Here is a 27840-nt window from a genome sequence, read left to right as displayed (position 1 = left end):
ATCTTACACCTTCATAACATGTGGGAATGGTTTCAAATTGCAGTTCCATCCTGTCCCATAGCAAGCAATGCCGGTTGGGTTTCACATTTAAAAGGAGGGGCTGCAGTTTTCAGGTGGATGTGCAGCACCCCGCACCTCACTGCACCGCGTGGCTATTCTCTGAGATGATCCCTTCACCCCTCCCCCCGCCGCTTAGCTATTCATAGAATCATAGAATATCAGGGTTGGAAGGGACCCCTGAAGGTCATCTAGTCCAACCCCCTGCTCGAAGCAGGACCAATTCCCAGTTAAATCATCCCAGCCAGGGCTTTGTCAAGCCTGACCTTAAAAACCTCTAAGGAAGGAGATTCCACCACCTCCCTAGGTAACGCATTCCAGCGTTTCACCACCCTCTTAGTGAAAAAGTTTTTCCTAATATCCAATCTAAACCTCCCCCACTGCAACTTGAGACCATTACTCCTCGTTCTGTCATCTGCTACCATTGAGAACAGTCTAGAGCCATCCTCTTTGGACCCCCTTTCAGGTAGTTGAAAGCAGCTATCAAATCCCCCCTCATTCTTCTCTTCTGCAGGCTAAACAATCCCAGCTCCCTCAGCCTCTCCTCATAAGTCATGTGTTCCAGACCCCTAATCATTTTTGTTGCCCTTCGCTGGACTCTCTCCAATTTATCCACATCCTTCTTGTAGTGTGGGGCCCAAAACTGGACACACTACTCCAGATGAGGCCTCACCAATGTCAAATAGAGGGGAACGATCACGTCCCTCGATCTGCTCGCTATGCCCCTACTTATACATCCCAAAATGCCATTGGCCTTCTTGGCAACAAGGGCACACTGCTGACTCATATCCAGCTTCTCGTCCACTATCACCCCTAGGTCCTTTTCCGCAGAACTGCTGCCTAGCCATTCGGTTCCTAGTCTGTAGCGGTGCATTGGATTCTTCCATCCTAAGTGCAGGACCCTGCACTTATCCTTATTGAACCTGATCAGATTTCTTTTGCCCAATCCTCCAATTTGTCTAGGTCCCTCTGTATCCTATCCCTCCCCTCCAGCGTATCTACCACTCCTCCCAGTTTAGTATCATCCGCAAATTTGCTGAGAGTGCAATCCACACCATCCTCCAGATCATTTATGAAGATATTGAACAAAACCGGCCCCAGGACCGACCCTTGGGGCACTCCACTTGACACCGGCTGCCAACTAGACATGGAGCCATTGATCACTACCCGTTGAGCCCGACAATCTAGCCAGCTTTCTACCCACCTTATAGTGCATTCATCCAGCCCATACTTCCTTAACTTGCTGACAAGAATACTGTGGGAGACCATGTCAAAAGCTTTGCTAAAGTCAAGAAACAATACATCCACTGCTTTCCCTTCATCCACAGAACCAGTAATCTCATCATAAAAGGCGATTAGATTAGTCAGGCATGACCTTCCCTTGGTGAATCCATGCTGGCTGTTCCTGATCACTTTCCTCTCATGCAAGTGCATCAGGATTGATTCTTTGAGGACCTGCTCCATGATTTTTCCAGGGACTGAAGTGAGGCTGACTGGCCTGTAGTTCCCAGGATCCTCCTTCTTCCCTTTTTTAAAGATTGGCACTACATTAGCCTTTTTCCAGTCATCCGGGACTTCCCCGGTTCGCCATGAGTTTTCAAAGATAATGGCCAATGGCTCTGCAATCACAGCCGCCAATTCCTTCAGCACTCTCGGATGCAACTCGTCCGGCCCCATGGACTTGTGCACGTCCAGCTTTTCTAAATAGTCCCTAACTACCTCTATCTCCACAGAGGGCTGGCCATCTCTTCCCCATTTTGTGATGCCCAACGCAGCAGTCTGGGAGCTGACCTTGTTCGTGAAGACAGAGGCAAAAAAAGCATTGAGTACATTAGCTTTTTCCACATCCTCTGTCACTAGGTTGCCTCCCTCATTCAGTAAGGGGCCCACACTTTCCTTGGCTTTCTTCTTGTTGCCAATATACCTGAAGAAACCCTTCTTGTTACTCTTGACATCTCTCGCTAGCTGCAGCTCCAGGTGCGATTTGGCCCTCCTGATATCATTCCTACATGCCCGAGCAATATTTTTATACTCTTCCCTGGTCATATGTCCAACCTTACACTTCTTGTAAGCTTCTTTTTTATGTTTAAGATCCGCTAGGATTTCACCATTAAGCCAAGTTGGTCGCCTGCCATATTTACTATTCTTTCGACTCATTGGGATGGTTTGTCCCTGTAACCTCAACAGGGATTCCTTGAAATACAGCCAGCTCTCCTGGACTCCTTTCCCCTTCAAGTTAGTCCCCCAGGGGATCCTGGCCATCCATATTCTCCATAACACCAAGGGAATTTCCAGAAAACCGGAAGAAAGCTAATGTTGTACCAAGATTTTAAAAGGCAAATGAGATGACCCTAGTCTGACACTGATCACAGATAATGGAGCAGCTTATATGGGACTGGTGGGTGAAATTCTGTGGCCTGCGTTGTGCAGGAGGTCAGACTAGATGATCATAATGGTCCCTTCTGACCTAAATATCTATGATCCCTTTTAGCCCAGCGCAAGCAATCCAGCAGGAGCAGGGTCCTTTTACTGTTCCCTTACAAAAATTCCCCTATTTCAATCAGGTGACCATGAATGATATCACTCTCCTGAGGTTAACACAGAAAGATAAAGACCGAATGTTGCTTGAATGCGACCAAAACCCAGGACCATTCGCTGCCATGCTTTGTGCTGCAATGATTCCAGACTCCTTGCTACTGACTTGGCATGGTAAAGTGTCCTACTGTGGAGGACGAAATAAGGTAGCCCTCCCCAGAAACCTTCTGCAAAGGTTTTCAGAGCACCTCCAGGAGAGAATCATAGAATCATAGAATATCAGGGTTGGAAGGGACCTCAGGAGGTCATCTAGTCCAACCCCCTGCTCAAAAGCAGGACCCATACCCAGTTAAATCATCCCAGCCAGGGCTTTGTCAAGCCTGACCTTAAAAACTTCTAAGGAAGGAGATTCCACCACCTCCCTAGGCAATGCATTCCAGTGTTTCACCACCCTCCTAGTGAAAAAGGTTTTCCTAATATCCAACCTAAACCTCCCCCACTGCAACTTGAGAGCTTCATGGAGAAGTCCCTGGAGGATTCCCGCTCCATCCCCAGACACGTTAACAGACTTTTCCAATAGCTGTACTGGCCACGAATGCATCCCAATTCTTCAGGGCAAATCAAACATTAACCACTATTGCTTTTAAACCCTGTACTGTAGTTACAAATGTGCACTCACCAGAGCTGCCTTCTCCAGCTTCAGGGTCGGGGATCCTGCCTTGGGAGGGTATTGGCTCCAGGGTGATGAAAAGGTCCTGGCTGCCAGGGAGAATGGATTCACTGCTTGCCTGCTGCGCATTCTCCTCCTCCTTCTCATCCACAAAATCCTCCTCCCTGTTGAATGAGACTCCCCCCCCTTGCAGGTGTCCACAGACAGTGGTGGGGTAGTGGTAGGGTCCCCGCCTAGAATGCCATGCAGCTGATCATAGAAGCTGCATGTCTGGGGCTCTGACCCAGAGTGACTGTTTGCCTCCTTTGTCTTTTGGTAGGCGTGCCTGAGCTTCTTGACTTTCATGTGGCACTGCTGTGTGTCCCTGTTGCAGCCTTTCTCCACCATGCCCTGTGCGATTTTGGCATATATATCAGCATTTCTTCTTTTTGATTGGAGTTCAGCCTGCACAGATTCTTCTCCCCATATAGCAATCAGATCCAGTGTCACCCATTTGCTCCATGCTGGAGCTCGTTTGCAATTCTGGGGGGACTGCATGGTCACCTGTGCTGCTGAGCTCACCACGCTGACCAAAGAGGAAATGAAATTCAAAATTTCCTAGGGCTTCTCCGATGCACCAGCCAGGCACACAGGAATTGAAAGTGCTGTCCAGAGGGGTCACATTGGAGCACTCTGGGATGGCTCCTGGAGGCCAATACCGTCTAATTGCGTCTGCAGTACCCCAAATTCGACCCAGCAAGGTCGATTTTAGCGCTACTCCCCTCGCCAGGGAGGAGTACAGAAGTCGATTTTAAGAGCCCTTTAGGTCAACGGAACGGGCTTGGTTGTGTAGACGCAGTCATCTTAAAATTGACCTAACGTGGCTAAATTCGACCTAACCCCATAGTATAGACCAGGGCTCTGTGACTGGGCAACAAAATGGCAGATGAAATTTCATGTTGATAAATGCAAAGTAATGCACATTGGAAAGCATAATCCTAACTATACATATACAATGATGGGGTCTAAATTAGCTGTTACCACTCAAGAAAGAGATCTTGGAGTTGTGGATAGTTCTCTAAAATCATCCACTCAACGTGCAGCGGCAGTCAGAAAAGTGAACAGAATGTTGGGAATCATCAAGAAAGAGAAAGATAATAAGACAGAAAATATCATATTGCCTCTGTATAAATCCATGGTACGCCCACACCTTGAATACTGCATGCAGATGTGGTCGCCTCATCTCAAAAAGGATATATTGGAATTTGAAAAGGTTCAGAAAAGGGCAACAAAAATGAGTAGGGGTATAGAACGGCTTCCGTATGAGGAGAGATTAATAAGACTTTTCAGCTTGGAAAAGAGGCGACTAAGACAAGATATGATAGAGGTCTATAAAATCATGGGTGGTATAGAGAAAGTAAATAAGGAAGTGTTATTTACTCCTTCTCATAATACAAGAAAAAGGGGCCACCAAATGAAATTAATAGGTAGCAGGTTTAAAATAAACACAAAGTATTTTTTCACTCAACACACTGTCAACCTCTGGAACTCCTTGCCAGAGGATGTTGTGGAGGCCAATACCATAAGAGGGTTCAAAAGGAAGCTAGATAGATTCATAGAATATCAGGGTTGGAAGGGACCTCAGGATCTAGTCCAACCCCCTGCTCAAAGCAGGACCAATCCCCAACTCAATCATCCCTCCCAGGGCTTTGTCAAGCCTGACCTTAAAAACTTCTAAGGAAGGAGATTCCACCACCTCCCTAGGTAACGCATTCCAGTGTGTTTCACCACCCTCCCAGTGAAAAAGGTTTTTTCCTAATATCCAAACTTAAACCTCCCCCACTGCAACTTGGGACCGTTACTCCTTTTCTGTCATCTGCTACCACTGAGAACAGTCTAGATCCATCCTCTTTGAACCCCCTTTCAGGTAGTTGAAAGCAGCTATCAAATCCCCCCTCATTCTTCTCTTCTGCAGACTAAACAATCCCAGTTCCCTCAGCCTCTCCTCATAAGTCATGTGTTCCAGTTCCCTTATCATTTTTGTTCCCTCCGCTGGACGTTCTCCAATTTTTCCACCTCCTTCTTGTAGTGTGGGGCCCAAAACTGGACACAGTACTCCAGATGAGGCCTCACCGATGTCGAATAGAGGGGACCGATCACGTCCCTAGATCTGCTGGCAATGCCCCTACTTATACATCCCAAAATGCCATTGGCCTTCTTGGCAACAAGGGCACACTGTTGACTCATATCCAGCTTCTCATCACTGTAACCCCTAGGTCCTTTTCTGCAGAACTGCTGCGTAGCCATTCAGTCCCTAGTCTGTAGCGGTGCATTGGATTCTTCCGTCCTAAGTGCAGGACTCTGCACTTGTCCTTGTTGAACCTCATCAGATTTCTTTTGGCCCAGTCCTCCAATTTGTCTAGGGCCCTCTGTATCCTATCCCTACTCTCCAGCGTATCTACCTCTCCTCCCACTTTAGTGTTATCTGCAAACTTGCTGAGGTGCAATCCACACCATCTTCCCCATCATTTATGAAGATATTGAACAAAACCAGCCCCAGGACCGACCCTTGGGGCACTCCACTTGATACCGGCTGCCAACTAGACATGGAGCCATTGATCACTACCCGTTGAGCCCGACAATCTAGCCAACTTGCTATCCACCTTATAGTCCATTCATCCAGCCCATACTTCTTTAACTTGCTCGCAAGAATACTGTGGGAGAATACTGTTGTTCCTCGCTAAAGTCAAGGAACAACACGTCCACTGCTTTCCCCTCATCCACAGAGCCAGTTATCTCGTCATAGAAGGCAATTAGATTAGTCAGGCATGACTTGCCCTTGGTGAATCCATGCTGACTGTTCCTGATCACTTTCCTCTCATCTAAGTGCTTCAGAATTGATTCCTTGAGGACCTGCTCCATGATTTTTTCCAGGGACTGAGGTGAGGCTGACTGGCCTGTAGTTCCCAGGATCCTCCTCCTTCCCTTTTTTAAAGAGGGGCACTACATTAGCCTTTTTCCAGTTGTCCGGGACTTCCCCCGATCACCATGAGTTTTCCAAGATAATGGACAATGGCTCTGCAATCACATCCACCAACTCCTTTAGCACTCTCAGATGCAGCGCATCCGGCCCCATGGACTTGTGCTTGTCCAGCTTTTCTAAATAGTCCCGAACCACTTCTTTCGCCACAGAGGGCTGGTCACCTCCTCCCCATGCTGTGCTGCCCAGTGCAGTAGTCTGGGAGCTGACCTTGTTCCTGAAGACAGAGGCAAAAAAAGCATTGAGTACATTAGCTTTTTCCACATCCTCTGTCACTAGGTTGCCTCCCTCATTCAGTAAGGAGCCACACTTTCCTTGACTTTCTTTTTGTTGCTAGCATACCTGAAGAAACCCTTCTTGTTACTCTTAACATCTCTTTATAGCTGCAACTCCAGGTGTGATTTGGCCTTCCTGATTTCACTCCTGCATGCCCAAGCAATATTTTTATACTCTTTCCTGGTCATTTGTCCAATCTTCCACTTCTTGTAAGCTTCTTTTTTGTGTTTAAGATCAGCAAGGATTTCACTGTGAAGCCAAGCTGGTCGCCGGCCATATTTACTATTCTTTTTACACATCAGGATAGTTTGTCCCTGTAACCTCAATAAGGATTCTTTAAAATACAGCCAGCTCGCCTGGACTCCTTTTCCCCCTCATGTTATTCTCCCAGGGGATCCTGCCCATCAGTTCCCTGAGGGAGTCAAAGTCTGCTTTTCTGAAGTCTAGGGTTCATATTCTGCTGCTCTCCTTTCTTCCCTGTGTCAGGATCCTGAACTCGACCATCTCATGGTCACTGCCTCCCAGGTTCCCATCCACTTTTGCTTCCCCTACTAATTCTTCCCGGTTTGTGAGCAGCAGGTCAAGAAGAGCTCTGTCCCTCGTTGGTTCCTCTAGCACTTACACCAGGAAATTGTCCCCTACCCTTTCCAAAAACTTCCTGGATTGTCTATGCTGTGTTGCTCTCCCAGCAGATATCAGGGTGATTGAAGTCTCCCATGAGAACCAGGGCCTGTGATCTCGTAACTTCCGTGAGATGCCAGAAGAAAGCCTCGTCCACCTCATCCCCCTGCTCCGGTGGTCTATAGCAGACTCCCACCACGCCATAACCCTTGTTGCTCATGCTTCTAAACTTAATCCAGAGACACTCAGGTTTTTCTGCAGTTTCATACTTGAGCTCTGCGCAGTCATACTGCTCCCTTACTTACAGTGCAACTCCCCCACCTTTTCTGCCCTGCCTGTCCTTCCTGAACAGCTTATATCCATCCATGACAGTACTCCAGTCATGTGAGTTATCCCACCAAGTCTCTGTTATTCCAATCACATCATAATTCCTTGACTGTGCCAGGACTTCCAGTTCTCCCTGCTTCTTTCTCAGGCTTCTTGCATTTGTGTATAGGCACTTGAGATAACTCGCTGATCGTCCCTCTTTCTCAGTATGAGGCAGGAGCCCTCCCCTCTCGCACACTCCTGCTCGTGCTTCCTCCTGGTATCCCACTTTCCCACTTACTTCAGGGCTTTGGTCTCCTTCCCCCAGTGAACCTAGTTTAAAGCCCTCCTCACTAGGTTAGCCAGCCTGCTGGCGAAGATGCTCTTCCCTCTCTTCGTTAGGTGGAGCCTGTCTCTGCCTAGTACTCCTCCTTCTTGGAACACCATCCCATGGTCAAAGAATCCAAAGCCTTCTCTCCGACACCACCTACGTAGCCATTGGTCGACTTCCACGATTCGACGGTCTCTACCCAGGCCTTTTCCTTCCATGGGGAGGATGGACAAGAACACCACTTGCACCTCAAACTCCTTTATCCTTCTTCCCAGAGCCACGTAGTCTGCAGTGATCCACTCAAGGTCATTCTTGGCAGTATCATGGGTGCCCACGTGGAGAAGCAGGAAGGGGTAGTGATCTGAGGGCTTGATGAGTCTCGGCAGTCTCTCTGTCACATTGGGAATCCTAGGTCCTGGCAAGCAGCAGACTTCTCGGTTTTCCCGGTCGGGGCGGCAGATAGATGACTCAGTCCCCCTGAGGAGAGAGTCCCCGACCACCACCACCCACTTCCTTCTCTTGGGAGCGGTGGTTGTGGAACCCCCAACCCTAGGACAGTGCATCTCATGCCTTCCAATCAGCGGAGTCTCCTTCTGTTCCCTTCCCTCAGACGTATCATCTGGTCCACTCTCCGCATTAGTACCTGTGGAGAGAACATGAAAACGATTACTTACCTGTATCCGCGTTGCTGGTACATGGACGTTCCCCCTTTTTCTCTGGAGGTCACATGCTGCCAAATTTCTTCACCGTCCTCCTGTCTGCGCTGCGCAGCCTGCTGTGAATCTTCAGAACCTTGTGCCCGTAGAAGCGCATCCTGACGTCTGTCCAGGAAATCTTCAGTTTCTCTGATGCAACGCAGGGTCGATACCTGTTGCTCCAGACCTTGAACCTTCTCTACCAACATGGAGACCAGCTTGCACTTTGTACAGACAAAGTCGCTTCTGTCCTGTGGAAGAAAGACAAACATGGCACATCCAGTGCAGGTCACAACAGCTGAACACTCCCCATCCATATTACCTTCCTTCTACGAGCTTCCTCAGGAGTGGTAGAAACTACTCAGAGAAGCTGGCAAGATGTAAGCCTCAGTGGGCTCTCCCCAGGCAAACTCCCTCTGTTAGGTTCTCTGCTGTTTGCTGCTCATCTGGTTCACAGCTGACTGGCTTTTTGTAACAGTCAGGCCCACTCAAGGCTCACCTGGAACAAAGCACTCCCAATTCACACTTTTCAAACAACCAATCAAGCACATGGTCAAACTGTCCCCACAACAGACACTCGGATACTCACCAACACAGCCTCCCTAATGCAGCCCTTATTCATGGAAGATAGGTCCATCAATGGTTATTAGTCAGGATGAGCAGGGATGGTGTCCCTAGCCTCTGTTTGCCAGAAGCTGGGATTGGGTGACAGGGCATCACTTGATGATAACCTGTCTGTTCATTCCCTTCGGGCACCTACCATTGGCCACTGTCCTAGAACAGGATACTGGGCTTGATGGACCTTTGGTCTGACCCAATATGGCCATTCTTATGTTCCCACCTGCAAGAGGGCCTGGTGCTGCACCGCGTGGGCGACATGTGGGTTTCATCTGTCCAGTGCCATTGAGGGCAGCCTGGACCTGGCCTGCTCCTGGGCTGTGAGCGCTAGGGACTTGCCCTGAGCCCCTAATCCTGTCCCACGAGCCAGAGCAATTCCTGCCTGTCTGGTATTGGGAAGGGCCCATTCTCCTCAGTCCCTGAGTGGGAGCTGTGCCTCCTGGGTGGCAGCCCCCCTGTCTCATTCCATAGTCCTGTATGTTGTACTCAAGGGGCTTGTTTCCCACCCCAGCCCCCTTCTCCAGGTGCCTCATTCAGACGCCCTTGGCCTGGCAGCTCTGAGAACCCCTGGGTGGGGACCTCTTTGCCTTCGTGCTGCTGGTTCTTCAGTCCACATGGAACCCCTATCTCCCCTCTTGCATCCCCTCACCGTGTGTCATCCCAGGCGTAGGGAGCACACTGGCTGTGTCTGTGGAGGGTTAGTCATGTGCTCCTGGCTTCTGCACGAATGGCAGGCACAAAAAGACTGATGGGCCTGGGGCCAAAGGACAGACCTGCTCCTGGATCGGGGTAGGCAGAGTGCACGGAATGTAGATTGTCTGGTCCCACCAATCCCATTGTGCAGAGGGGTTAGCAGTGGAGAGCTGCCTGCACAGATTCTCTAGTGCAGCAAGAGAACAGGGGCATTGAGCGGCCGTGGCAGGTGGAGCGAAGTCTGGAGAGGGGAGCTGGGTGTGGTGTGATGGAGGGGAGAGCCCTGCGAATGGGGCAGTGCTGCAGACCACACAGCGCAGCATTTGTGCTGCAGGCTCTGGTGCAATCAGCCTCTGAGCTGTCTCTCTCCGGAGAGTAGGCAGTGGGGGAACGATGCTAAGACGTGTTCAAGGCGAGCTGAGAAGCTTATGCTTTTTCAGTGCAAAACCCATTTCAGCTCCTAGCTCAGTCATGCAGACTTCACGGCTTCAGGCCATTACCCTGCAGCCCCAGGAACCTCTTTTGCTCCCCGGCTGGGACCATGTTCATGGGGATACATTTGCCCTGTGACTTCAGAGCCCCTGGGCTGATCTGTGCTCCCCACACTGAGCTAGGTGTTTGCGATGTCAGGTAGCCAGGGAGCCGCATGGTGCTGAGCTTGGGACTCAGCGGATTGGTCAAGGGACCGATCAAAATGTGTTTAATGTTCACATCCGTGCGATTGTCTGATGCGCTGCTTCCTGCAGCCCACCTGAGACACAAGGCCTAGAGGAAGGCCCTGTATGAATGGGAGGCTGGGAGCAGCTCTGTCAGCGCTCCTTCGTCCTGAACACAGGGCCTCCTGCAGCCCTGCACTTCCTTCCAGCCTCCCCTTTGGCCTCTCACCCAGGGTGGGGGTGCTAGGAGCTGGTGTGTCAGTCCATGGGTGCCTTGCTTTAAAGCCGGGGTGGGGAGGGGGTGAGGCTGTGATCTGGTAGCGTTCCCCTGAGGTTGGCAAGTGTCCTGGCTGTTGTGCTGCCCTTTGCTACTCTTCTGGATCCCACACAGCTCCTGCGTTCCACGTGGCTCCCGGCTTGAGACAGGCGCTCTGGTTTCAGCATGTCCCTACCCTCCTCGCCCTTGAGCCTGCTGGCAGTCTGCTTAGGGCGCTGGGGTTTTGACACCGCCAGAGCAGCTGTCTGGCTGGGTGCCCACTCCCTCATGCTGGCCTCCGTCACTTCCTTTCTTTATCCCAACTGCTGACGTCCTGGGCTCTGCTAGCAAGAGTGGCGAGCTCCCGGCTGTGGCCTTATCCTGTGTGCTGCCTCCATGCCTGCCCAGCCCTTCCAGGTCTGCTACCAGGCTGGGGGCCAGGCAGAGCAGGCCTTGGAGCTTCCCCCTTCTTCATGGTGCCTTAAGGCCCAGCACATTCTGTCCAGCTGAGCAGCAGGTTCTCCGGTGCGTGCCCCTTTGCAGGAGGCACGGGTACTACTCTGCTGCTTGGCTCATGCTGCTCCCTCATGGCCCAGGGAGTAGAGAGTCCGACCTGGTTCTGTTCCAGTGTCCGCGTACCACTGTGGGCACGAGTGGGGAAGCTCCAAGGTGTGTATATGTTCACGTCCGCTCCTGCCCTGTTCTGCCATGGTCTGCGTGCCCATGTACTGGGCACTCTCCCTCGCTGTGCAATGGCAATAGCGGGGCTCCTCTCCCTTGGCGAAGGTATGCTGCTGGTGAGGGCGTGAGGCAGGTGGTGCTGGGCAGGGACACCCTCCCCCATGGCTGGCACTTAGAAGGCTGAAGATGCTGAATGATCCCTGTGCTGGGAACAGGCTGGAGAGAGAGGGGCTGGAGAAGCAGAATTGGCATCAGAGACTGGAGCATGGAGGGCCAGGGTGGCGGACTCTGCAGGAAAGCAGGGCCCTGTCAGGTGTGCATAGAGGCAGGTGACCCAGCAGTGCAGCCTGCACGCTTCCAGAGGCCGGTGTGAGAGCACCCTCACCTGCCAGTGTGGCATGTATGCATGCAAAATCAGGGCCTGCTGCAAAGGCAGGGAATCTTAACAGCAGCTCCCGCTCAGCACGGCCTCTCTCCAGTGTGACAGGCTCCCCCAGTCCGTGTCCTCATGGCAGCAGGCAGGGATTCAGCCCCACCATATCCTGTGATGAGCCGGGCCGACTCCATGGCAACAGGTTTCTTGAGGGAGGCTGCCCCCTGTGTGCTAGCTGGCTCAGCTGGAGCAGGCATGGTTCTAAGCCAGAGAATGGGCACCGAGAGGGGAGCCAGTGATGAGGCCCTAGAGCAGAGCTCCTACACTGAGAGTTTGGGTGTGAGCAAGGGCCCGGGCACTTTAATCACCACCATGGTGTGTGGAGAGCTGCTCAGGGCAGGAGTGTGTAAACTTCTAGCCACCACCTGGAGCTGTCTGCCCTGACCCATCCCACTGTTGCCAGCCCGGGGGCATAAAAATCCCATTGTTTCATCAAAATTGAATTTTTAAATTTAAACCTATTTCAAATTAAATTTGAAATTGACAACCTACATCAAGGCCTAAATGTGTTATATCTATTAAAATTTGTTTAAATTAAATAAAATAAATAATAAGCGTTAAGTGGTTGCTGCTAAGTTTTAAAGCAAGTCATACCCCTGACCTGCTGGAAATCATCAGCAAAGCACCTGGAACCAGAGTTTGCTGAAGTGCCAAACCATCTTTTGACAGCAATAGCCTCTTCTGCAAGTGCAGCAAGAATGTTCCTCATTTCACTTTATTCGACCTGGTCAGTTTAATGGCCAGCTCATTCAAAATGAAGAAACCAATTGGGAGTTGAAAAAGCAGGAAGGCTTGTTTTCCTCTTCCAATCTAGGAATAAAAACTAAGTATGACAGGATGAGCTCTGGTAGTTCTAAAATCTTGAAGGACCTGGTGACCAGAAACAATCAGTATAATTCCTTAACTACAGATTATCCTGCCTTTGTAAATCAGTCAGTTTTAAATGCAAGACATGTTTTGATAAACTTTGTGATAAATCTTTCTTATGTAGCCAGCATTTTTAAGGTAGCCGTAGTTAGTTAATAAAACAACACCAGAACCGTAAAATGCTGTATTTGTGCATTTTTAACTTTGAATTTCCATCCAAATCACAAATTAAAAAATTAATCTAGTGAATAAGAAACGCATCATTCAGCATTTTCTAACATAATAAATGTAAACATTTTAAGATAAATTGTGTAAGTTGCTTAAATAAATGTCATTATGCCTGGGGGAATTCTGCGCCTAAAAATTCTGCAACAAAAAATTTAAAATTCTTCACACACCATTTTAAATTTCTACAAAATTCTGCATATTTTGTCAAAATAGCACAATATAATCACACCAGTTTCAATTATTTTTGGTCATTTATTTCAAAATACCTGTCAGGAAGTATGTCTGTAACAATCCAGACAACAAAAAAGATTCAGGAAATGTTTTTTTGACAAATATATTCCTTACTAGGTATATTTATACAGAACTCTGAGTAATAATTCATTTAAACTACAATACAGAACCGTATTTCCTGCACCCCTCAGAAGCAGTGCAAAGGCTTGGGGGAGTTAGGGGTAACAGAGGAGCTGAGGGAGAGGGAAGTAATTTCTGGGAAGGAACCTGGTTGTGAACTTGTAGGGGGGTTGTGTATGGGTGGGAAAAGTATGGAACAAGGGTTTTTTTTGGGAGGGAGGGCTTGATAAGGAACTTCCCTGATGCAGACCCTGGCTGACCCCTAGCCTCACCCTTTCAGTCAGGCACATCTGCCTCGTCCACATGTGCCCCTCCAGCTCCACTCAGACACCCACTCCCCCTATCCCCATGTGGTCTTGCACCCCTCCCCATCATTATGTGGCCCTGTACCTCCCTTCCCCCTTGTGGCCCTGTGCCTCCACTCCCATTCAGCCCCGCCCATCCTCCCCCACTAGCTCTTATGAGCCCCTGTCTGATCCCCCAGCACCCTCATGCTGTCTTCCCATAGCCCAGGAGTTCTCAAACTGGGGGTCGGGAACCCTTGGGGTCATGAGGTCATTGATGGTGGGTCGCAAGCTGTCAACCTCCACCCCAAACCCCGCTTGCCCTCAGCATTTATAATGGTGTTAAATATACTAAACAGTGTGTTTAATTTATTAGGAGGGTCGCACTCAGTATGAAAGGGGTCATCAGTGAAAAAGTTTGAGATCCACTGCCATAGCTCCTGTCTCCTGACCTGGCCTGACAGGCTCTGTGAAGAAGGCAGGCTCTTTCTCTTCCCTAGCTGGCTGGATGATGCTGCTGGGGTCTATTGCCACAGTGCCCTCTGATGGGCAAAAGGCAGAACTGCAGCAACATTTTGGCATTTCTGTACATAGTTTTCTGCACAAAAAATTAAAAATCTGTGAGGCTCATTAATTATGCATGTGCGCAATAGTACAGAATTTCCCCAGGAGTAATTAAATGTGTACAGTTCTAGTGCTACCCTCCGGGTTAGCAAAAAATAACCCTCAAAATCAGTGTAAAGCATATATCTGGCTGCAGATCCACATTTCAGTGATCACCAATGAATGAGACTCAGGCTTTCCTTAGAAAAATAATTTAAAAGTACAAATGCAAAACACAATTAAAATTAATTATTTAAGCCCAGGTTTCCTGTTTGCTGCTTTAAATCATGATTAAAATTGGTGATTTAAATTGCTTTGATTTAAATCTCTCCACCCTGCTGACAGCCATGGTGAGGAACTCAAGGCAAAATAATGTTGTGCAGAGATTGCTGGAGTGAGCAGAATGGTGTGGAATGAGCTGCCTGGAAACTAAGGTGGTAAGGGGACTGAGGGAGTGGATCTGGCCGTATGTCTGTCCAAGTAATTTGCCTGCTTCTCAGCTAATCTCATCGGCATGGTGCTGCCCACACACAGTTAATGTGTATTTGAAGTCCTCTCCTTGGGGGGGTTCTCACTGCAGTGCCTTTGGGTTTGTTCAGCTGCCACCTTAATGGTGCTGAAGCAGTTTACAGTGTGGTTGGTGCTGGAGGAGTGGCTGCAGCCCTGGACTGGGATTTTGGGGGCTCCCACAGGTGTCAGTCCTGTTCTGTAGTCGCAAGGAGAAGTGGGGCTGGTAAATGAGCAGGGAGGGGGTGTCAAGAGTGACCCAGCACCAGAGCATGTTTTTAGGGGCTCGGCGAGGCAGGAGGTACCACCTTTCCAGTGGGCATTGCCCAGTTACTCCAGCTGGAAACCCCCTGCAGTTTCAGTTAAACTTGGTAGTCCTCACTTCCTGTCCAGGAATGGACTGGTATGCTTGTGCACTGCTAGGCTGTGCTACACCCGAAAGGTGGCCACAGAGCCATGCTGGGTGAGGTGGTGTGGCACGCTAGGAGTTGGAGGGCATTCTTTGGGCGTTGTTTCTAAGAGGAGCCATTGCAATCAACTTGCCTATTTACCTGCGCATCAATATTCTAACTCTTCAGCTGGGTCCTCTTCCACTTGAATGTGCCCGTGTATCCCCACGCCCACATGGCACGGTGCCCACCAGACGACCTGCTTCAGTATGGGAAACCTTCCTCTGGGCACACCACACAGCTGTGAAATCCTAGCAGAAACCAGCCCCAGCTGCCACCAGACCTGGAGCAAGCAGCCCCTTGCATAAAGCTCACAGGGCAGCCAGCGTGTGGAGGGGGCCCAGCTGTGCTTCACGCTTCCTGAGGCTCATTCAGGAATTTCACAGAAGCCTGCAGTGCCTGATGGGATGCGCCCAGGTCTTGGGCTGGGCGGAGCCTTGTCCAGACTGCTAACAGCTGTGAGCATACTCGGCTGGCTGAGCAGGACGGGGGAGAATGGCAGCAGAGCATCTGCGGCAGAACACACCCATTTCCAGCCAGGACGAGGCTGCAGCCAGCCCCTGCTCTGCTATAGAAGCAGACTAGCCAGGCTGTCTTCCTGCTGCCCTGAGACCCCGAAACGCACTGCTGCAGGTCCTAGTAGAGGGCTGGTAGGCCCCCTCTGCACTGGACTCAGCGTGGCTCCTAAAGCCCTGGAGGCCAAGTGGGGTTGTTGGCTTGCACCCATGCTGCAGTACAGGTGGTCCTGGTGCTTTCCAGGCCCTGCCCCCAGGACCCAATCTACTAGGCATAGGTAAGGGGGACTGGCCAGGAGAGCAGAGCCTACCTTTAATGACCCTTGGCCAACCCTCCCTCCCTGTGGCATTTACATAAAGACACCCACTGAGCTGTCTCCCTGTGGTTTGGTCTCTCACAGCCCCACGCCCCACCCAAGTTCTGTGAACCTGTTCAGAGCCTGACTGGGACCTGGGTCTGCAGCCGAGCAGGGCAATGGCCTTGCAATTTATAACTATTCCCTTTAAAACAGAGGCCCGCAGAGCCCAGCACAGGGATCCCACTGGGGACTTGTCAGCAGCCTGAGTCTCTCGCGTAAACTGTCTAGAGTGCAGCCCTGTTGGCTTCCATGGCTGGCACTGCTGCTGTGCGAACAAGGAGGTAAACCCCCCCCGAAGCCAGGCCCCCCTCCCACCCCACCCCCAATGCCAGGGACTTGCCAAGTGGCAGCAGCCCTACCAGTAAGGGCAGGAGGTGATGCAAAGTGCAGTTACACCGGCATTTGGTGCACAGAATCTGAGTTAAACACAGGTTATTTTGCTTCGCTACCCCGCTAAGCCGGCACTGCCAAGGTGGGCAGCCTGGGGCATTGGGCCGGCTCCAGGCATTGGGCCTGCACATCCGTTTTGTTTTCAGGCCAGTGAACCCTGCCAGTTTGACCGCCCTGCGGCTGTAGTCCTCAACACAGAGGCCAGGTGGAGCCCGGGGCAGTGGTGCCAGCCCACGCTGCCCTCCCTGGCAGCAATCGCCTACGCTCTGGTGCAGTGGGAGCAGGGCCCCGTTGCATTGGACTCTGTACAGCCTATTCCTGAGCTCAGGGGCAGCAAGAACAGCCTATCCAGGGAAATGGGGGGTTGGCACAGCTGGGCGAGCTACGGAGGCCTGCTTGACTGTCATCCGTACTTGGAGTAGAGGGAGGGAGTAGGGCAGGGGGCAGTCGCAGCTCCTCACCTGCCCAGCTGTGGTCAGCACCCAGGAGTAGTTGCTGCGAGAAGGGGGCGGCTGTGAGGGTTAGACTGTGGTGAAAGCGGGAAGGGGTGTACGCAGGTTCTGGCATGGCTGTCCAGGTTGGAAGAACTGTGGGAGGCGATAGGCCGGCTAGCTATGGTGGGCTGGCCTGGGAGCTGTGGGAGGGTCAGGGCAAGCCGTCACTGGGGCAGGAGGGGGCTGAACAGTGTGTGGGGCAGGGAACCAGCCTGGGCTGCAGCCAGCCCACAGTCACTGAGCAAACAGTGCTGCGGCCCGCAGAGGCCAGCATGATCTCCTCTGGGGTCACTCCCATGGTGCTCGTGGCCTGGCTTGGCAGCGGCTCTGGCCTGTGCACTGATGCTGGCAGGCTTGGGGGGCGGCGCGGGCGCTCTCTGTGCTGGGGGGTGGCACTCGCCCATCAGCTGGGGTGGGGAAGCTTGGACCCGGTGCCGGCTGCCAGTGCTTTGAGCAGAGCAGCACAGTGCTGGGAGCGGTCCTGACCGTAGCGGTGTGGTGGTGCCAGGGATCTCCGGAGCAGCAGCGCAGCCGGCTGTGTCTCAGGGTGGCTGGTAAGTACGAGCATGGGGCTGGCTGCAGGGAGGCTGCTCTGGGGCCAACCCTGCGCTCTCCTTGCTGGTGCTGCCTCCCAGCTCTGGGGCGGGAACCTGCCATGGGAAATGGTGGCAGCCCTGCCCCCTCTCTGTCATTGACTGGGCCGCACCTGGGCAGGCTGTGCTCTGGTTAGCCCCCTGCTAGGACTGGGGTGAAATGCCAGGGGAGCGCGAGGCTGCTGTCAGGCGCCACCTGCCCCTCTGCGGCCTCCCGCCAGCCCCGTGCAATCTGGGCCAGCTGTCCGTGCCAGGATTGTGCTGGGACCACACCTTCCCCGTCACGTGGGAGTCCCTGGTGCGCCGTGAGCGGGACTGGGTCCCTGGGAACTGGAAATCAGGTCAGGGGGAGGAGACTGTCTGCATCACATGCTGGGTCCCCCTCATCCTAGGGGGACGGATTAGAAAGCGCAGTTTCATTGTTGCTGGGCAGCTCCCTGCCAGTGCTGCTGCCTCTATTCCTGGCAGCGTTCCTGCTCTGAGAGCCGGGGGCTGGAGCGGCGTTCGTCTGCCCTGCTCTCTGCAGCGTCTCCTGCTGGACTCCGAGCTCCCTCCGCAGCCTGGCCAGCATCCCCCTCGTCTTCCTCCTCCCCTGTCCCTCCAGCTCCCAAGCAGAGGTAGTGTTTTCATGTGCTTCCTGCTGGGGTGGCTGGGAAGGGAGGCACTGGGAGCCCCCCGCAGCCCTTGCTCCGGCACCAGTCCCTGCAGCAGCTGGGAGCTGCTGGCCAGACACCCTGAATGCTCTGGCAGATGGATGCTTAAATTATATCCTTCCCTGCAGTGCCTACTGGGCAGGCGTGGCCTGGAATCCCTCCTGCTTGGGCTAATGCCGGCACCGTGCTGTCCGAGGGAAGCAAACCTCTCTGCAGCCTTGGGGTGGGGGTCATGGGATTTCTCCACCTACAGTGAGCGGGATGGGGACAAAGTCGGCACAGGGTGAGAGGCCAGTGCTGGAAAGCAGGGCTGTGCATGGCTCCCGAAGGCAGCAGCAGGCAGGTAGGACTCTTGGGGCTGGCGTGCACCCAAAATGCTCCTCAAGTGCTGCACGGAGCTGCTGGCCCCCACCACAATCCGAGCGGGGCTGTCCACCCTGGCACTGAGTCCACAGACGCCCTGGCATGAGTGTCTCCTCTGCTTCCCACCACTGTGTCACTGGAAACCCCTGTGCAGGGGCGTGGTGTGCTGGGGGGTGGGGCTGGCTCTGGCTTCCTGAAGCCAGGGCTGGGTTGGCTCTGCAAAGCCCCAACCCAGGCCGGCAGGTCTGTGCCCTGCACTTGTAGCTGGTGCCCTCTGTCCATGCTGAGGGCTCCTTGTGTCAGAGCCATGAAACCCCATGGCCACGGGGCTCGGCAGGCTGTCTGTCCAGATGCTGGGAGGCAGGACATGGGGACAGCAAGGAGATTATAGTCCCAGGAGAGGGGGCAGCTGGCTTGCTCCCGGCGTGCTAACAACTCAATCTGCATGGCCTCCGCCAACCCCGGCCACTCCCCAGCAAGGGCACGGGGATGCCTTTGCTGGTTCATGGGGGCATGTGAATTCAGAGGCTGGTTTTGGCCCTTGTGAAGATGAGGAGCTGATAGCACTGGCATAAAGCAGTGCACTGGTTGAGCAGCCTTTGCCATGCCATGGCTCCCCACACAGCTCTGCCAGACCCCTTGGGGCCAGCCAGCAGCCCTCTGCCGTTCCAGTCCAGACCACACCTCCCCCATGGGAAAAACTGGCCCTTTGCATGGGACTGAGCCATGGCCCGAGTTGCCAATTAGTCTGAGATTCCCAAGCTTATCTCGTGACTGACTCGAGACCCAGTTCCAATGGGCAGAGCCCGCCCAGCTGATGTGCTCTGGGCATGGAAAAGCAGCACAGGTTTGGAAGTGGTCCTGAAGCGGGCGGTGTCTGGGCTCTCCCTGGGGGTGATTCTGCCTCGCTCGCTGGCATTTGCCCGGCCGGCGGTTGGAGTCCTACCCCATGGCTAGATGGGCTGGGGAACTGAGCGCATAGCAGCTGGCGTGCCGTCGCTTTTGTCTGTGCGGGGGGGCAGAGCGCAGAAAGCCTGTGTTCTTCCTGCCAGGTCCTGGGAGCTGCCAGCACAGTCTCAGGGCCAACTGCTTTGCCCTCGTGCGTCCAAACGCTGAGGGCCTCCTCACCCACCAGCACGTGCTCTTGCTGCTGTGCCTGGCCCCTGGAGAAAGCAGCCCTTCGGGGGCAGGGGTGTTTATTTCTCCTTCGCCAGTGTGGCCCAGAGCTAACCCACTTCCCTGCCTGGCGTGTGTCCAGGTGATGCAAGACAAGGCTCCAAGCAGCATCCCTGCTCACAGCCTGACTCACTTCAGGGTCCAGGTGCAGCCTTATCCCCCCGGATCAGCCGCTGGCCTGCCAGAGAGATGGGCCCTTGGGCAGCAGGACGGCAGTTGGGGGTGAAGGGGCTGCTGGTGATCTGCGTTTCCTGCTGGGCCCGGCTCTGGCATGGCTGCTAAAGCTGGCTGAGGAGCCTTAGTGTTGCAAGTCGCTATGTCTAATCCTCCGTGCGGGTAGGAAGGATGAGCTGGGGAGTCTGTTTATCTACCTTTGTCCTGTGTGGCCTCAGCCAGGGCACTCTGTGCCTCAGTTTCCCCTCTGGTGACCATGGAACAGTGGTTCATTAGCTCGCAGTGGTGCTTTGAGGTTTCCTTTGTGTCTGCACAGGGCAGTAGAAAGACAGTTACTCAGTAAGCATCCCCAGGGGTACAGGACTCTCGGGGATCAGGGCCACATTGCATTCTGTGGGGATGTGTATCACCACCTGTTTGTGCAAGGGGCCCAGGTGCCACATGGCCAGTCCAGAGGGGAATAGGACGGGTTGTGGGGAAAGGGAGATGCTCCTTGCCCTGCAGCCAGCCTGGCCATAGGGCCAGCTCCTGTTTGGGGGGCCCTGTTACTTTACTGGAGCATGAGGGCTGCTCCTGTCCATCCTGGGGTCAGAGCTGCATGGAGATGTGACAGATGCAAGCTGTGTGCATCCTGCATCTGGTCCCCCACCTGCCCCATGCAGCAGCCTTCGCAGGGCCCTAGTGCCCACAGCCCCCCATGCCCGCAGTGATCAGTGTCGGGGGTGAGCGGACAGCGTAGCAGGGTGGAGCTGGGGCCTGGTGTTTGGCCTGTGGGAACTGCTCGCTGGGGACAGCAGTTGCCCGGCGTGCTGTCTGCCTCTCTTCTCATTTCTCCTCTTTTGGCCCCTTTTAGATGACGTGCTGACTAAAGACGCAGGCGAGTGCGTGATCTGCCTGGAGGAACTTCTGCAGGGGGACACGATAGCCAGGCTGCCCTGCCTGTGCATTTATCACAAAAGGTACCGAGCCAGGCATGCGCCACTCCCTGTGGAGCGGAGGGAAAGGTGCGGGGCTGGCTCAGCTTTGCCTCTGCAGGACGGCTGCTATTGGGCAAGCCCCAGGCAAACCCTTCCACTCGCCCAGGGCACGCACCCACAACCCCCTTTTCCCCTCCACTGCCACTAACTAACTGCGTGGGCTCAGGTCCTTCCCCTCCCCGTGCTACTGTGGCCCTCACTGCCAGTGGTGATGTTCCCCACGCCATGTGTTCATTGCCAGGCTTCAATGGCTGTGAAGCGCTGGGGAGCCCTGGCTGCACCCCCAGGAGCTGGGCAGGGTCCCATGCTGGCTGCGGGAAGCGGCTGCTGCCCCACGCTCTTGGGGAAGGGAGAGAAGCTGGAGACAGGTATTTGTACCTGGTGGTATGGGCCCCAAATACCAATTTCACCCTCCTCCGTATAATATCAGAGCTAATTTTGATTCCATTAGGCGTCTGGTTACAGGCTCTTGAGCTGATTTCACTTTGGCCCAATGGTGCACCAGCACTGAGGCTCCCCCACTATGAGCTGAAATCACTGAGTGCTGTTAAGGGGGGGGCTATAGATATTTTTTAAAAAAGGGGGTGGGGGGAGGGATAGCTCACTGTTTTGAGCATTGGCCTGCTAAACCCAGGGTTGTGAGTTCAATCCTTCAGGGAGCCATTTAGGGATCTAGGGCAAAAATTCGGGATTGGTCCTGCTTTGAGCAGGGAGTTGGACTAGGTGACTTCCTGAGGTCCCTTCCAACCCTGATATTCTATGATTCTATGACCTGGGGGGAATAGATGGGACAGGCGAGTGGGGTCTGTTGCATTCCCAGGGGGAACTGATTTCCTTTCCCATACCCCTTTGCTCAATGCTGAGCTCCTGGCTACCAAGCAAATGTTCCCGGACCCATCTGCGTAGTGCCCAGCAGTGCCCTGTCTGCTCCGGGGCGTAGCAGTACAGTTAAAGCCTCTCAAAGGGCTTCCTGGTTCACTGGCTGCCACAAGAGGTATCCCAGGGGGATCAGACCGCAAGAGTTCAGCCCCTTAGCCACACCTCCTTCCAGTGGCACGGCAGCCCCTAGCACCATGCTGGGCTATTGGCTGAGCCCTGGGCTAGGGGGAAGCATACCCCCATAAGTGACAGCACCCTGATTTTCTCGTAAAGCCCCCAGCCCAGGCAGGCCCTGACCCTGACCCTTAGCTCGTGACCTCTCTGGCATTGCGGCATAAGGCAGTGTGCCTGGAAGAGAGCATTTCCCCAGAGAGGAAGAGGGCAGAACTAATGCAGGGGAGGCTGTGAGCCAGGTCCGGTGGCACCTGTCCTGAGCCTGCTCCAAGGACCTGCCTTCATGGCAATAGCGGGCGCTGTGCTGAGGCCAAGCTGCGCGTGTGGTGTACACGTAGATCCCCGTCTGTCCTCACAATGCTGAGACAAAGCAGCAGTGTGAACGAATCCGCCAGCATCGAGTGAAGGATTGTGGAACATGGCTGCTTTGGCACCCTTCTGTCTGTCTGAGCCCCGTCACTGGGTTATCTGAGCACAAAAGCTTATGCTCAAATAAATTTGTTAGTCTCTAAGGTGCCACTAGTACTCCTTTTCTTTTTCCCAGTCTTCAGTGGATCTATCCTCCTGGGGGGCAGAGCAGGCCCCCATTGGACAGATAGTGAAACTGAGGCACAGATTGACTGGGGGACTTGTCCAGACACCCAGGGAGTCTGTGGAAGAGCAGGAAATTGCACCTGCTCTACCGAGTGCCTGGCTAGTGCTCTGACCACAGCCCCACCCTTCCTCTCCTAACAGTGGCTACCCTGGGTGCTGAACCAGGACTCCTGGCATGGCCAGCACGAGCCACTCCCCTGAGCCACCTCAGAAGCCTATAGCAGAGTCTCCTTTACCCCAGCTTTCCACCTCGGGTGCAATGATACAAGGTGCCCCTCCCACCTGTTCAGCAAGTCCTTCCCTCCTGGCACTCGGCTGGCAGCGCCGGGGTGAGAATTCTGGGCATCTCGTCTTAGCTGCCTTATGAAGCAGTTTGAGCCGAAGGAGGCACCTGGCAGAGCAAGTCCGCTGCCTGCTCCATGGGTACTAAATGACGGTCATCTCTCTCTCCCCAGCTGTATAGATTCGTGGTTTGAAGTGAACAGATCTTGCCCAGAGCATCCTTCTGATTGACCTGCTGGGCATGCCTGCTGACTTCTTTCTAAGGTGAGGCTCTTTCTAACATAGGATACCCTGACCTGCCTCTGGGTGTGGAGCCAAAGGGATTTGTAGCTCCTGGATTTCGGCTCTGTTGTGCAGCTCTGTGATGTATAAAGAAGGCTTTGGAGCAATGTATATGTCCTATAGGTTTCTTTTACCTTAGTGGTGTCAAGTCTGGATGTTGGAGGATCTATAGGAAGTCTTGGAGGTGGTTAGTGGAAGTTCATACACCTTCACTAGAGAGGCAGGAGTGAATGAATTTTTTAAAATTACATTTCTTCCAAGTGTGTGTGAGTCACTGGAATTGAATAGTAAACCAACCCCAAAGCAAGTATTCACCTGTCTCAGGATCTCTCCTCCCTGGGGCCAGGTGAGAGCAGCATTAAATCTCTCCCCCGGCGAGGGAGGCTGATCTCTGGTTGAGCTGTAAAGAAAATGCTTTGTTTTGCAGTGACAGTGTCAGAGCGCTGAGGTCAGAGTGCTGGGCCGGTGTGATCTGAAATAACCGGGGCTTAGTCTGAAAAGCAAATTGGGGTCATTTGTTTTTATCAACGTTCAAAAGCAAAGTATCGTTTTAAGTGTGGTTCTGCTGCTCAAAATGACACTAAAAATAGCTGCCTCTTTCTTATCTCATCGTGGGCATCTGTCTGAGCTGCTGGCTTCTGTGGCTAAGAGATGGGTCTGCTGGCTCTGTGGGGGCCAGCCCTGTCCCGGGGGAGGGAATGGTGGCTGTTCCTTCCTGCGCATCAGCACCAGAACTGAGCCCTCTGTTTTAATCAGCTGCACCTGTGCAGAGCTCACTCCTAGTGCATGCGTGGGGTCCCGGGGCACAGCACATGGCCTGCGGAGCCTGCCTTCCTGGTGGCCGTGTCCGAGAGGGGAAGGGGCTGACAGGGAGAAAGTTGTTGCTTCAGCTTGTCCAGTGAGCCACTTTGCTAGGGAATGGCCGAGTGAGGACAGCCGGAGCTCCCCGCCCCGTGCCAGGGTATTCACTTGCACCATCTCCTGTGTCACTTGGGATCCAAGTAGCACTGCCAGCAGGCAGGGCAGGGTCCACCTGGCTTCACGCTGGCCACGCTGGGAGAAGGGCAAAGGGCTGACCCTTGAAATTGGTCGACTGTGTAAATGAGACCGGACATGTTCAGCGGGAGGTTCCAAAGCTTTGACTAATGCAAGTGAGAGAATGTCCCTCCTGGCTGAGGTGATCCGAGCCAGCTAAGAAATCGGGACTCAGTTTCCCTAGGCAGATTGGAGAATCCCACCTTGTGTTCAAGGGCTTGTCCACACAGCCCAGCAGCAGGCACTACGGGGGCGAATTGCAGCACTTGCTGAAGTGGTGCGCTGTAACCACTGTATGGTGACTCCGCTAGGGTGAACTAAAAGGCACCAAGGTCACGTTCACTAGTCCTGTTTGAAACGGGGCTAGCTGAGCATCAGCTCGGTACCTTTTAGTTCACCTGAGCAGGATCTACACGGGGCAGTTACACTTCGGGGGACACTGCAGCTGGCCGCCACGATGTGCACTGCGGGGCCATGTAGATGTAGCTTCATGTCCAGCGTTGTCCCATAATAACTCCTTGTCCTCCAGGGATCGGAACGCTCGGCAAGCACGAGTTTAACCCTTTCCTGGAGACTGCACAGCTCCCTGCTTGTGGGAGTGTGTCCCTTCTGCAGCATGGGGTGGTGGAAGCTAGACGTGCACACGCTGACACGCACTGGGGCGGCGGGTCTGTCTGAAGGCCCATCTGCATGCACACTGAGCACGCAGCCATTGGGTGCTAGAGTGCACTCCACCAGGGAGCTGGCCTGGCTGGGCGAGGCAGGTGTGGTGACATTGGGTTGTCGCTCTCTCTACAGGGCACCTTGCTGTACCTGCCACTCATCCTCTCCCCTTCCCACCCGCCACAGCCGGGAGTTTCGGGATGACTCTTCAACTTCTCAAAAACCAGAAACTTGAAGGCACTTGAATGCTGCAGGTTTTTTTTTTAAATTTAAAGGGAAAATCAATACAGGCGAGCCTGTCCCTGCAAGCAGAGCTGCCTGCTCTCCATACTTTCACCTCCACAGCACCTGACATGGGGGGAGAAGAACCTGCCAACCAAGGGAGAGGAAGCAGGAGCAGTGAATTGCGACCCTGAAATGAAATTCCATCATGATGTTTGGCTCAAGAGCCTTTTCTTCCAGCCGCAAAAGGAAAGCTGACCTGGGACAGAGGTGTCACGGGCCGACTGGCCAAACGGAGCACGCATTATTTATTCCTATTGAAACCCCGGTGAATTCCTGTATCCCTAGCAAGCACCTCTGCTCTGGGCTGGGCCTGGCACCGTGAGCCCTGCTCACTTTTGCACTGACTACGGATTTTTTTTTTCCCTTTGAGGACACCAAACTGTAATCAGCCGAGCATGACAGGAGACAAATGGCCCCCAGCAATGGGGGCAGTTTCTGTTCACCTGCAGGAGGCATTGTAGGTCTGTCTTTAAAGTGTTTACAAAAAAACAAAACAGTTCAGTGTCGACTGGTGTGTTTGCCTGCTGATGTTTACGGACTGACTGCTCTTGAACTGGGGTATCAATGCTCAGTGACTGAAATAGCCAGATGCCACCCAAAAAGCTTTCATCCCCTCTCCTACCGCCTTCCACTCAGCCTCATGATACCTAGTGGCCAAAAAAAGGATTCCTTATTTCTTTTGATGAGTCTCCACTGAACTGTCCCCTCCTTTTTTGTGTGTGTGTAAGGGGGGGATGGTTTCATTACAGTTAAAGGTTCAAAGTCATGCACATCCTACAGAGACGCTGGATCCTTTTTATTAGGAATTTTTTTGTTCCAGACAGAAAAAGGAAAGAGGGGGGATTTTATTAAAGCAACCCCTCCCCCCCCACACCTGCTGTTGAGGAGAGCAGCACATGGGAGGAGCATTTTAGCCGTGGCAAAAAGTTTCCCAGCGGTGGGCTTGGGCCTTGCCGGAAAGGTTTCTGTATTTATATATTAAAAAAAAAAATTAAAAATTAAAAAAATTGTTTGGAGCTTGGGGGGGAGGGGAGCTTTCTTCATTAGTTCAGGTGTTTTGATATGGTATTAAAATACTGTTCAATAACCTCCTCGCTGCTTTATTTCAATGGCATTGGTGAAGCAGTGTGGCATGGGAACAGGATGCTGCCAGGGCCCTGGCACGAGGTGAGTGGGGCTGGAGCGGCAAGATGCCCTTCAGTTGCTGCAGCTTACATGTGGGGGTTGCTGGGTATGGGGTGGGGTGTCCTTGTTCGGGGCATTGAACAAGGATGAATGGACAATAAGGTGGATAGAAAGTTGACTAGATCGTCGGGCTCAATGGGTGGTGATCAATGGCTCTGTGTCTAGTTGGGAGCCAGTATCAAGCAAAGTACCCCAGGGGTCAGTCCTGGGGTGGTTTTGTTCAATATCTTTATTAATGATCTGGAGGATGGTGCGGATTGCATCCTCAGCAAGTTTGCAGATGACACTAAAGTGGGAGGAGTGGTAGATACGCTGGGGGATAGGGATAGGATACAGAAGGCCCTAGACAAATTGGAGGACTGGGCCAAAAGAAATCTGATGAGGTTCAACAAGGACAAGTGCAGAGTCCTGCACTTAGGAAGGAAGAATCCCATGCACCGCTACAGGCTGGGGACCGACTGGCTAAGCAGCAGTTCTGCAGAAAAGGACCTGGGGATTACAGTGGACGAGAAGCTGGATATGAGTCAGCAGTGTGCCCTCGTTGACAAGAAGGCCAATGGCATACTGGGCTGGATTAGCAGGAGCATTGCCAGCAGATCGTGGGAAGTGATTATTCCCCTCTATTCGGAACTGGTGAGGCCAGTCCTGGAGTATTGCATCCAGTTTTGGTTCCCCCACTACAGAAGGGTTGTGGACAAATTGAAGAGAGTCCAGCGGAGGGCAACAAAAGTTATTAGGGGGCTGGGGCACATGACTTACGAGGAGAGGCTGACGGAACTGGGGTTATTTGGTCTGCAGAAGAGAAGAATGAGGGGGGATTTGATAGCAGGCTTCAACTACCTGAAGGGAGGTTCCAAAGAGGATGGATCTAGACTGTTCTCAGTGGTGGCAGATGACAGAACAAGAAGCAGTGGTCTCAAGTTGCAGTGGGGGAGGTCTAGGTTTGATATCAGGAAACACTATTTCACTAGGAGGGTGGTGAAGCACTGGAATGCGTTACCTAGGGAGGTGGTGGAATCTCCATCCTTAGAGGTTTTTAAGGCCTGGTTTGACAAAGCCCTGGCTGAGATGATTTAGTTGGGGTTGGTCCTGCTTTGAGCAGGGGGTTGGACTAGATGACCTCCTGAGGTCCCTTCCAACCCTGATATTCTATGATTCTATGATTGGATTGGACAGTGCTGGGGACGGAGTGGGGCTAAGGGCACTAGATCCCCCCACTACTGCTCATAGACACATAGCCAAAGGCCACAACAGGCCATCGTGATCATCTAGTCTGACCTGCACACTGCAGGCCACAGATCTTCACATCCTGTGATAAACCTCTAGCCTCTGGCTGAATAACTGCAGTCCTCAGTCATGGTTTAAAGACATCAAGTTACAGGGAATCCAGAGTTGACTCTAGTTCAAACCAGCAAGTGACCCATGATCTGTGGGTCTCAGCCAATCTGACCCAGTGGAAAATTCTTTTCCAACCCCAAATACAGTGATCAGTTAGATACTGAGCATGTGGGCGAGACCCACCAGCCAGACACCTGGGAAGGAATTATCTGTAGTAACTCAGAGCCTGCCCCATCTAATGTCCTGTCTGCAGCCATTGGGGATATTTGCTGCTAGCAATCACAGATTGGCTA

General features: G+C 52.9%; 1 protein-coding gene across 3 annotated transcripts in view; it reads left to right on the top strand.

Moving 5' to 3' along the window:
• Positions 1-26111, top strand: part of ZNRF1 (zinc and ring finger 1) — a 105078-nt gene extending 78967 nt beyond the window's left edge. For 2 of the 3 annotated variants that reach the window (XM_048817109.2, XM_048817106.2), the window contains 3 exons: positions 20707-20812; positions 22933-23023; positions 24875-26111. In XM_048817109.2, coding sequence (XP_048673066.1) covers positions 20707-20812; positions 22933-22990 — 164 coding nt within the window. In that variant the 3' untranslated portion in view covers positions 22991-23023; positions 24875-26111. Of the gene's footprint in view, positions 1-17318; positions 18105-20706; positions 20813-22932; positions 23024-24874 lie in introns of those variants that run through there. The other variant, XM_048817108.2, reaches the window with a different exon arrangement.
• Positions 26112-27840: the final 1729 nt, after the last annotated feature.

The sequence above is a fragment of the Caretta caretta genome, chromosome 12 (assembly GCF_965140235.1).
Source record: "Caretta caretta isolate rCarCar2 chromosome 12, rCarCar1.hap1, whole genome shotgun sequence".
NCBI lineage: Eukaryota > Metazoa > Chordata > Testudines > Cheloniidae > Caretta > Caretta caretta.
This window is presented reverse-complemented; position numbering and strand designations above follow the sequence as displayed.